This window comes from Equus quagga, chromosome 18, assembly GCF_021613505.1.
Source record: "Equus quagga isolate Etosha38 chromosome 18, UCLA_HA_Equagga_1.0, whole genome shotgun sequence".
In the NCBI taxonomy this organism is placed as follows: domain Eukaryota; kingdom Metazoa; phylum Chordata; class Mammalia; order Perissodactyla; family Equidae; genus Equus; species Equus quagga.
Window position 1 is genome coordinate 29,531,539 of NC_060284.1, and position 11,932 is coordinate 29,543,470.

Here is an 11,932-nt window from a genome sequence, read left to right on the forward strand (position 1 = left end):
TTCCAATTCTTAAAAGAATTAAAGCAGTTTTTCTTCTAAACACCTAATAATTTCACAATTTTATGTGGCAAAATTCAGTGTTTTCTCCTATGGCTTTTCTATTTGCTGACTAGGATGAGAAAATAACTAAGAGAAGCATAATGAAAATTGGTAAGGATTTGAATGGCTAGCTCTACAGCCATTCAAGACTTTCTCCCAGAAGAGCCCGTTTCTGTCAGTTACTTCATGACACTGGGGAGGAGCAGGTGGGTGTTGATCTGGCAGAGACTGGAGGACACTGTGGGTTTTGGAGTTTTGATCAGAAAGGGAGAAGTGTGTTTGTGGGCATAGACACTGTATTAGTTTCCTTGGGCTGCTGTAACAAATTACCACAAATGCAGTGGCTTAAAACACCACACATTTATTCCCTTATAGTTTTTGAGGTCAGAAGTCTGAAATCCGTCTCACTGGGCTGAAATCACGTTGTCAGCAGGGCTGCACTCCTCTTGGGGCCCGAGGGGAGAAGCCGTTTCCTTGCCTTTCCCAGCTTCCAGAGCTGGGTTCCTTGCTCCCCTTGGCTCGTGGTCCCCCCACCATCTTGAAAGGCAGCCACATGGCATCTGGCTTCAGTGATTACATTGCCACCTTCTGTGGCAAAATCTCCCTCTGCCTCCCTCTTGTAAGGACACTTGTGATGACATTTAGGGCCCACTGGATAATCGAGGTTAACCTGCCATCTCAGGATCACATCTGCAAAGAACCTTTTGCCATGTCAGGTAACATAATCACAGGTTCGGCATCAGGGCATGGATGTCTGGGCCATTACACAGCCTACTGCAGGTGCCAGTGGCTGCCACAGTGAGGCCCCTGATTGCAAACTGGGGGCGTGATGCTCAGAACTGTGTAACTGTAAAATGTAAAAGTTTCTTGTAACCCATTGTGTTTTGGTTGTTGTCTAAAAAGAAAGTAGATATATTCCAGTGGTGAAGAAAACAGTTAATTTGGTTCAACTACAATAATTCTGAGTATGAAGACACCACAAAATAAGTCCAAAGTACCATGGAAATCACCAGACAGACTTTAGAGAGGCGCTTGGTGGTTGAACAAAGATCCCAGCAGGCAGAAAGTGGGGAGTTAAGGGCCTTCTTGGCATATAGGATAGCAGGAGCAAGGCCCAGAGACAGGAAACCAGAGACAGTATTAGTGTAAAATGGGTTAGTTGGAGCAAGGAGTAAGGGGAGAGGACGTTGGAGTGGTAGGCCCCTCCATGGATGGAGGAATTTGTAATTTGTTTGTCAGTCTGGGAGAGTGGCGTAGGATAATTTGGTGTGAGGAGAGGCAGGCGGTGAGGAGCCCACTATTGCAGAAACCAGAGAAAGGCCTGAATTAGGATGGTGGTTGTGAATGGAAAGGAGAGAAATTCTGGAGAACTTTGGCAATTGAACTTGAAGTATGAAGCAAGGAGGGGAAAAAAAAGAGTCACAAGTGACTTTAAGATTTCAAGCTTGGGTAGCTAGAGTGAGAAAGTTGTTTATGGGATTACACTTGAAAGAATGCCTGTGCATTCAGGGGGTTGGAAAAAGAAGACAAAGCAGGAAAGGAATGATCAGAGATGTAGGAAAAGAACCAGGACAATGTGGTGTCTGGGAGATATGGGAAGAGAGAATTTTGAGAAGGAGATTGGTTCAGTAGATTCAGATGCTGTGGAAAGGTAGGGCAGGATGAAGGTCACTGGATGTGGCTGTGTCACGGGTCCCCAAACCACCCTCAGCCTTGATGATTTGCTAGAAGGACTCAGAACTCAGAAAAGCTGGTATACTCATGGTTACAATTTGTTACAGCAAAAGGACACAGTAAAATCAGCAAAGAGAAAAGGCACATGGAGTGAAGTCCAGGAGAAACCAGCTGCAAGCTTCCAGTTGTCCTTTTCCAGTGGAGTCACAGCACCATACTTAGTTCTCTCAGCCATAGTGTGACAACATGTGAGGAGTGTTGCCAACAAGGGAAGTTCACGTGAACTGTGGGGTCCAAATTTTTATGGGGCATCAATCATGTAGACTTTCCCCGCCTGTGTAACTGATATCACTTCCTCAGACTCCAGTCCCCAGAGTAAGAAGATTCACTGTAAATTTTAATCAAGCTGGTACCTTGTGGTCCAAGGCCTCAGGTATCCCAAAACCACTCTTCTCAGGCAGAATATGCCAGGGGCTCAGAGCTCATCTCCCAGGAGCCAGCCAAGGGCCAGTCCTGAAGACACACCTTTCTTGGGAGTGTGCAGACACAGGCCTGCTGAATTAGCTTCTTCCTGCAGGTCAGAGGTTAGGAGGTCACAGGTGATGTTTGAGAGAGCTTCAGAGACAAGTGATGATAGAAGTCTCAGTACAAGTAGTTATGGAGACTGGTTTCCAGTTTATGGGAAAGTGGATGCAGGTGGTGAGCTTTCTATTTGCAGAAGATTGAAAATGAAGGACAGAGAAAGATAGGTCTGTAGTTTAAGTGAATGAGTAGCATTGCATTTTGGTTTTTTTGAAGCAAGGAGAAGGTAAATATTTTGTAAGCGGAAGAGAAGCAGAGATTTGAGGGAGGGATGGAAAAGGCAGGCACTAGAGAAGTGCTCACAATTGGAACTGCATCTTCGATATGGCAGGGTTTGCTGTGGGAGGGAGGAGGACGCTTCTTCCTCGGAGGGAAGAGTGGAAAGGAGAGAGCAAGGTGGTGAAACAACTGTACGTATCGCCAAGTGGTCAAGCAGCTCCTGAGGAGCGGCGGCAGCTGCAGCTGCCAGGTGGCTGGCGCGCTGCCGTAGAGTCAGCCGGGCAGGAGGCAGTGACCCGGGTGGGTTTAGACAGTTTGCTACTCACTGCACAGCAGGCAGCATGAACTTCAGGTTCACCTTGGGTGCCCTTGTCCCCAAGTTCCATAGGACGATGTGGAGGTGGGCCCATGTGGATTCTGTGCACACAGTGGGTCTTTGTCACAGCTGACGATCACTGAGCTTAGGAACCCCCCAATCTTACAAGGTGGCTGCTAGCAATCCTGCCCCCCGCTTTGTGCTGAAGGAGTGTGTTGTCTTTATTATACTGGTCTGGAAACAAATCTACCCTCTGATCTGGAGGGAGAGGCTCTCTAGCTGCTAGGGCTGTCTGCTGTGCCAGCGACCTTGAACAGAGCTTTCAATACCCTTTCTCAGAAGAGCTTCAGAAATGTCGTCCTGTAGAGCATCATCTCCATGGAGATAACATAAAATACATGTTTATATAACTTGTATGTATATGTGTTTATATGTAAAGAAGTTTTAAGTGCAGAAGAGAAGTCAAGGAAGATCACTTTGGATATGTCCACTCTTTCATGTTGTGAAACGCTGGATTGAGTCCATGTGACAGGATCTGCATCTTAACCACATTTTTTCCCTTGGAGACCAGTGCGGTGCCTTGGGTCTAAAATGGACTCAGCGAATGTTTGTTGATTGGTGAATGAATGAAGACCTTTAAACATTTTGCCTCCCCCTTAGTAGAAAAAGTGGTCTCCCTAGATGATTTCTGGAGAGTTCATTTAGCCTAATGGTTCTATGTTGTCTGTAGGTATTTATAATGCTAGTTTCACATAGTGAAATGTACTGATCTAACTGACATGTGGGGAGCCTACTTTATAATAAAATAGTTTTTAAAAAGGATAGGTAACTGGGTGGAAGAAAGAAGGGTTTTGAGAAACTGGTGATGGCTTGTAGAGGAGTGTACTCATTTAGATTTGGAAAATTTTTCTTTGTGCAGTACACATTTTACTTATGTAATGTGAATTTAAGTTGTATCATTTTAATATGGTCTTTATAGTGGTTACTGCCTGTGTTTCTGGGTGGTGTCTTAAAATAGTAGTGCTTTGCTGCTGAAACAGAAGATTCTATTAAAGAAAAAACTCTTGTGTAACAGATGTGTTTGGTCCTGTATGAATCAATGTCTGTAACGACGGCTTTTACATAAATGGAATTGGATGGCTAGAAAGCCATTTTCATGTTCTGTTAGGTTCTTTAAAAGGGGGATATGTTCAGGTTTCAGTTGTGGAGGCTGTTGAGCAGCGATCCAGGTATGAAAATGGGAAAGGTTTGACTGCCTCTCTTGTGAAGAGAAGGAACAAGGGCGAGTGGAGAAAGAAGTCGGGGAGAGAGAGGCAAGTGAGCTTCAAAGCGATTCGTCTGCACCCGCTTCTGTTCTCCTCTGCTCTTCTGATCTGTGTGTTTCTGCCCCCTGCAGAAGGAATCAGCCTGACGTTTTATCAACTTTTTTGAAAAATGGGGTGAAGTGGTGTGGAACACATCAGAGGGGTGAAGTGGAGCAAATCTGAAAGAGAGCAGAGTGTTTCATCTCATACCCTATGTGTGCGCTTGCCCCTCCTTACAGAGCCAGAAGCGGCTGACTTGATGTCCGCCCAATTTTAGTTCATCTCGCTACCTTCATGTTACACTGATACTAATACATTTGAAGTAAGAGGAGAGCGGGTCCAGGCAGCGACGCTGTCAGGCACAGTCGTGCACACTCTGCAACCACAACCACACAGCGTTCCAGGGTTTGCTTCGAGTTAGACTTACCACAAAATGACCTTTATTGGATTTAGTGTATAACTTTCAGATTAATCAGTGATTTTATATATACACGACGTCATTTCTTTGAATGTTCATATGAGTTTATTAGGGGTTTCCAGAATTATCAACTAAGTCTGGGTGGAAAAATGTTTTACGATGAGAAATCATTCTGGTAACTGTAATAAAAATGGGGGTGATAGCAACTGTAAATGCCAGCGAAGTCCTGGGTGCTGGTGTGTGTGCGTCCTTGAATATGTGCGTGTGGTTGAAGGAAATAATCCGTCAGTCATGGCTTTCTTAGTATTATGTGTCTCTTCATAAAACAACTCAAGAGTTTTCACATGGAAAACAAATCAAGACTTGAAACAGAAATTTTAACTTGTTAGTGTTCCATTCAAATTGAATTATGTACAGCTAATCATTGTTTTTGGATGCCTTCCAGAAACAGATGGGACCGTGTTCAGAATTCGCACAAAAGCCGAAGGACTTACGGATGCGGATGTACCCTTAGAGTTGGTGTTCCATTTACCGGTTAGCTACCCCTCGTGTCTGCCTGGTGTCTCGGTTAACTGTGAACACCTGACCCGGGCCCAGTGCGTGACTGTGAAAGAGAAGTTACTTGAGCGAGCAGAGAACCTTGGATCAGAACCTATGGTTCACGAGCTGGTTCTCTGGATTCAGCAGAATCTCAGGCACATCCTCAACCAACCAGAAACTGGAAGAGGCAGTGAGACGTGTGCTCTTGCAGCAAGCACGGCCGTGGATGATGGACTGTGGGTAACTCTTTTACATTTAGACCACATGAGAGCAAAGACTAAATACGTCAAAACTGTGGAGAAGTGGGCTTCCGACTTAAGACTGACGGGAAGACTGATGTTCATGGGTAAAATAATACTGATTTTACTACAAGGAGACAGAAGCAACATCAAGGTGCCAAAAGGTTTAATGTTGAATATGAATTTGGGTATTTGCTGCTAAAATGGTGTCTCTCTTGTGTGTTTTATAACAGTGGGGCAGATGAATCACCAAGATGTTTCTCCTTCATTACTGTGTGCATAGATCTCCATTTTCTTTTTTAAGAATGTGTTTACTTCTAATGACAGCTATAAGTTTGTAAGGCTTGAAGAATAAGTATAAGGCTATCCAAAAAATCATGCCACTTAACAAAAGTGATAGGTTATAAAAAAATCTCTGTGGAGCATGAGTGTTTGTTTCTGTAATTAGCTTCGAGCCTCAACTTCATAAATGTGTGCCAGAAGTTCCTGCATATTTTTATTTCTTTCCTTAGTTAGGCACAGTGAGGTGTATATTTGTGGGTAGTCTGCAAAAATTTTAACTTTTTAGCAGTGAAAGGTGCATTCTGACACTTTAATTTGGTATCTGTGATACCTGGAAAGAGGAGCTGGTCCCTCCCAGCCGGGATTCCGTGTGAGTGGGAGAATCATTAGGGCTGGCAGCATGTCACCTCCTACCTGACATCTGCTTTCCACCTGACTTGTCTCAGCAGCTGCTTTCAAAATCATCGTCTTCTTCAGATTTTTCAAGTTCTCATTCTAAACTCATCTAACCTGTTTTATGTGGGACCAGACGAGGAAAGCTGCTTGCTGTATTTCAGATCGTAAAAGAGCTACAAATCACTTAATAGGTTTTATGCTTTCAGATGGGTTGGGTCAAGAGTAATTACAATCGAATTTATTTAAACAGCTTTAGCTTGCACAGTCTATGATCGTAAAGATTTGTAGAATAACTACCTAGCTTTTTCATGACTGGCTCTTGTCACAAAACTAGTTTGGCATTTGGTTAACCAGATTAGTGCGGGGTTATAGCATATAGCCACAACGAATAATTCAGATTTAATATAGGTCCTGGATTGAGTTCTGACCAAGGAACAACATATTTTAAGGTGATTTATAGTAGATCTATAAAACTTGATCCTTTTGGGTAAAATGCTGGCTGACAAAATGAATACAAATTAATTTCCTTACTCCTATTTCCCCAAAAGGCTCGGATTTTTCTTTAAGCCAGCTCAGTCATGCACGTTAGGCTAAGTGCAGCTGTTTCACAAATGCTGTTACTCAGATTGGATCCATCAGTTAATTAACAAGTATTTATTCATGTGACTAGAACTCTGCTAATGTAGAGAAATTGTACTTTTTTTTTTTTCCTGAGGAAGAGTAGCCCTGAGCTAACATCCGCTGCCAATCCTCCTCTTTTTGCTGAGGAAGACTGGCCCTGAGCTAACATACATGCCCATCTTCCTCTATATGTGGGATGCCTGCCACAGCATGGCTTGCCAAGCGGTGCCATGTCTGTACCCGGGATCCAAACTGGCAAACCGCGGGCCGCCGAAGCAGAATGTGCGAACTTAACTGTTGTGTCACCGGGCCGGCCCTGAGAAGTTATACTTTTTAAAGAATTTTTTCTTTTTTATTAGCTGTCCCTAAAATGCCATTTAATGTAAGGATCTCTCTTAAATTTTTATAAGATTGTATATCAGGATTGATAGATGCCATCAATTTGGAATGGTAAGTGCTCTGTGCCTGTTAACTTCACGCAGACACAGAAGCAGTAATGGTAATGACAGTAGCTGGTGGTCTTCAGTGTGCCAGGCACTCCTCTCAGTGCTCTGCGTGCGTTAACTCATTTAATCAGCACAACTTCCCATAAGGTAGGTGCTGTTTTGAGTATTGTTTATGGAGTAGGGTACTGAGGCATAGAAGGTTAAGGTACCCAGCCCAGAATCAGACCTCGTAGGCTGTCCAGATTTATTCCTGCATAGTTCGATGACATCCTTCTTTACTCCTGTGTTCCTCAGTACTTTATGCTGCCAAGTACGTGAAAACCCTGTGTAACTTTCCTACTGCTTGACTCAGAAAGATGGTATTCTTTCAGCATGAAAATAAGTCTGCAGGTCTAAGGCTCCTTTAAAACTAGGACTTTGAGATTCAGAGTAAGATACGTATTTAACATACTGATTTATCGTTTAGGAGTACCTGATTCTTCAGAAAACCTCCAAAGTCGATGTGGACTCAAGTGGAAAGAAATGCAGAGAGAAAATGATTAGTGTACTCGTTGAAACAAAAGTACAGACAGAACACAAAAGGTATAATTTAGTACTATTGCAGATGGAAAAGCAACTGAATGGGTAATTACACTCTGACAAATCTAGGCATCTTCATGAGTTTCTCTTGTATAATGCAGGTTTCTGGCATTTGAAGTCAAAGAGTATTCATCGTTGGATGAGTTACAAAAGGAATTTGAAACTGCAGGACTTAAGAAGCTTTTCTCCGAATTTGTACTTGGGCTGGTAAAATGAAGTGGAAGATAGGAATCATTTAGTAAAACAGCTGTGGTTTTTTTGCATTGGGTTTTGGGAGTGGCTAAGTGAAATACTCATAAGGGAACAATTTTAAAGTTTCTCTGAAGCAAAATGATAGACACCATCCCAACTTCAGGAGCAAAAGCCAATTCTGTTTATGGAATATTAAACGGTAAAAACACTCCTGTATTCTAATTTTTGCCAGTAAAGCCTAGGTTCAATAGTTGGAATGTTATTTGAAAGATAAATATAAGAAGATGATGATAAATGAGCCCTTGTGTTTATACAGAGGATTTGTTTGGAACTGAGCAATTTTCTGGCTAATTTTCTTGTAATTAAATGAATTTTTAAAAGCGTTGTTTTCATGTTTACTTTTTTCATGTTTACATTTTTAGCATTTGATCACGATTTTCTCCCGTTCAGCTTATTATGTCTAATGTTTTAAGTTGAATGTTAAGAAAAATATAACACTGATTTCTTTGTGGAATTGCGTAAATCGTTAGTTTAAATACAAACCAAAGAAATTCTATAGAACTTGATTTACAGTTGCTTTCTTTGGGGTCCCAGAATAGCATGGTACTTGCTAGTTATAGGACTAGAGAGTTGACTTAAATTAAAACTCTTTTTTGAACAATTTTCCTTCTAGTTTTATAAGGGAAGAAATGTTTCACACAAAATGAACTTGGCTTGCTGGATGGAGAAAGTTATCTAGAGGTAATATTTTTTATTTCTTCTGAAATTTGTTAAAAGTATGGTGATCCTAAAGTATATCTATCATGACCTAAGGAGAGAAGAAGCCATATGATAAAAGCTTATATTACAATGTGTAACAAAAGTGTAAGCAGGCATTTATATTTGAGAAAGGATATTTGTGTGCATGAAACCACCTGTGCTTCTGAAATAAGGGGCCCAGGGATGGAAGAGGGGCCAAGCAGATCCCTCTGACCACAGTCTGTGAAGTACAGTGGTGTCATTATGAAATTAGGACTGTCTGGAGAGAGGAGTGAGGAAACGTTGGACGCACCGAGCAGCGTTTCTTGACAGTGCTGCTCTGTGGCCATGGCAGGTCCATCTGATTGTCTCATTTTCAGGCACTCTTAGAATTAAATTATACGTACCTGTTGATCATTTTATGGGGTTCTGTTAAGGAGGGAATTTTCGATTCATTTTATTTCATTTCAAGGTGTTTATGATTTTTTTTCCTGGAGAACTGGTAAGTGTAGTTAGGTCGTTTTATGGCACCAATATGCAAGGAGAAGCGACACTGCTGGCATGAAGAACTGAGGCTTGGAAATTCTGGGCTGGTCATTATTACCCCCTTCATTTGGTTTATTAAAAATAACATTAAAAGTGATCACCATCGTGGCTGTAACAGTAGCAGTAGGAGGAGGTTGGGTCTGAATTTTATCACAACAGAACTGCTGGTCCTCTATTTTCCCTTGACTCTTCTCTGCTCGGTTGTTTGCCACTTCATACTTTATGGTACTCCTCCAAACTTTTATCTTCAAATTTGACTCTCTAGCCTAGAGGAGAGTTTGAATCAGGTAAAATTGGATGTTAGTAATGACTTTCTCCAACTTAATTAAATTTCTATCTGCTCAAATTACCTTAGAAACAAGTATTGGTTATTATTACTTTCTTGGTTGTTTACAGCTAAGTCTTTCACAAATATACACATCAGAATGCAAAACTAACCTTGACAGTGGTAGAGATTTATATAAATTTAATTTGATCTTTGGATAAAAAAATTTAAAATTATATGACAAAAGGCTGTAAGAGTTTCTTTGCAGTTTGTTTAATTTTAGTATTAAAGGAAGAGAATCTTAATTGTTTCCATTGATATTTTTGCCTCAAACTCTGACGCTTTCTTTTCAGCTTGAGGTACTTATGAAAAAATAATTGGGACTTCTGGAAGATAGAGGAGGTGAGGCCAAGAGCTGGGACTCCTGAAAAGCTACACTGTAGGTGTAAGAGTGAACTGTGTATAAACCAGTTGTCCTGGACTATGGCTAAGCTTTGAGGATTCTGGCAAGTGCAAAAGTCTTAAACTTTGAACTTGGATTAAGGTAGTCCATGATTCTCAAGTTCTCATATCCTTCAAACCTTTGGAGGAAGATAGCATCCTAGGTGTCAAATTTTATCTATGAATAATTTTTAAATTCAATATCCAGCTAACAATCAGGGGTAATTGGACTCGTGAAGAGACAAGATACTATGAGTGAGAAACAGCAGAAACAGTAGATGACAGAAATAGACCCCCAGGGACTCCAGATGCTGGAATTATCAGACATAGATCATGAAACAGTTACACGTAATATCTTCGTGGAGGTAGAAGTCAAACTTGAAACTGGAGTTAGAAACTGTGAAAGGTGACATGGCATATTTGAAAAACAACAAAACAAAAAATAAAGCAAATAGGAATCTAGAACTGAAAAATGCAACAATTCAAGGGGCGGTTAATTAGTTAAAGTCCAACTAGGAAATCAGACAGTATTTCAAACAGTAAATTTCAAGCAGGAACTGGTTACAAATGAGAAGATCTGGAAGAACAAAATGGAGAAGGAACAGGGCTGGATGACGGAAGGAACAGGGAGGGCAACAGCAGTTCAGAAACTGCTAAGAGCTGTACCTGCTGCTGCCCTGTTGGAGACTGCTGTCATTGGTGCTAGATCTGCTGCGGTGGTCCAGTCTTCACCTAAAATTGATGATGGGCAGGGTCTCTGACCTGTTGGAGTTCAGAACCACTCCACCGCTGCTGCCACAGCAACAACTACCAGCGACGACCACAGTGCTGCAACCTGTACTGCCTTCTGACCTCCAGCAGTGCTTCCTATTGAGCAAACCTAACAGGAATCCAGCTGGCAGAGAAGTCTGGGAAATTTGGGTTGCATATCCCAACCCCAGGAGAACAGAGCGGAATATAGGAGGATGGTAGTGTGTGTGTGTGGAGAGAGGAGAGAGGGAGCTGAGCGCCTATAGTAAGTAACCAGCATAACCTTCCGTTTTAGCTGTTAAGCATCCACACACCACCTTCTGCCTGTATTTAAATTTCTGTACAACAACAACAGTTTTCTGCTTCTGTCTATGCAGATTTAACTGTCTTTTGTACAAATGAAGAAACTCTCACCTACCCCCAAAGGGGAGAAATAAAGTCGCATCAGTTTTTATTATCCTTACTGGTGTTAATTCTTCTAGTTCAATCACAATCCCACTTGATATTCTGTAACCTGAAGATTAAACTGTAAAGTTCAGTACCACCACCGTTTCTTATATAACTTGATAGGGGATGGGGAAGGAAAAAAACAGTTAATGTATACAAAGATATGCAGAACAAGCAATGAAACAAATTTGCATAGCACTTTGTTTCCATAACTGGTCATGAAGTTGTAGTTGATGTTTATAACTTCTTCCTCTACTCCATTTTTCTCTGCTCTTGGCTAGCAGTTTAGCTGTTCAAGGCTCTTTACTTAGTAGGGTGGCTGAATCTTCATTGTGGACGGATCTGAGTCCTTAGTGGTTGGGTTGCTTATTAACTTTCACTATTGAACAAGAAAGTATTAAGAGGCAACCCAGAGAATCCCCTGGCTCCTGACATAGTTCTTGTTGACCCCATTGTGAAGCAGTAACCCAGTTTCCTCGTAATAATCTGTATCAATCACCCAGCCATTATAGGAACCTTTTTCTTTGCTTGTTGGTTTAGTGTCATAAGGAACCTAATATATTCAGGTGTCAGTCTCAACTTCAAGTTCATTTGAACCATTTTGTGTGCCTTGGTAGAGACATTACTTCCATGAGAACTAAGACTGCCAAACCAGTGTAGCCCAAGTTTACAAGGAATGGGAATAAAAAACTCTGTGATTGGGTTATTAAGTATAGTCCTGAGAGAAATCTATCCTATTTTTATTCCTTGGTTCCTGGACCCATGTATCCTGGCAGTGAGAAATAACATCATATATTGATCACTGGTTCAAAGTATGTCTGTATCTTGTATTGTAGCACCTCAGCCTCTCATGGTTACGTCTCCCAGCTGGCCTGATAACTGAGTCTTAGTGGGTCAT

The 11,932-nt window shown here is 41.6% G+C and overlaps 1 protein-coding gene across 2 annotated transcripts in view; it reads left to right on the forward strand.

The window, feature by feature from the left end:
- The window catches only part of RWDD3 (RWD domain containing 3), a 16,122-nt gene extending 5,086 nt beyond the window's left edge, over window positions 1-11,036 (forward strand). Inside the window, exons 2-5 of one of the 2 annotated variants that reach the window (XM_046645798.1) lie at window positions 4,998-5,485; window positions 7,543-7,658; window positions 7,757-8,588; window positions 9,750-11,036. In XM_046645798.1, the coding sequence (XP_046501754.1) occupies window positions 4,998-5,485; window positions 7,543-7,658; window positions 7,757-7,871 (719 nt within the window). In that variant the 3' untranslated portion in view covers window positions 7,872-8,588; window positions 9,750-11,036. Of the gene's footprint in view, window positions 1-4,997; window positions 5,496-7,542; window positions 7,659-7,756; window positions 8,589-9,749 lie in introns of those variants that run through there. The other variant, XM_046645800.1, reaches the window with a different exon arrangement.
- The last annotated feature ends 896 nt before the right edge of the window (window positions 11,037-11,932 follow it).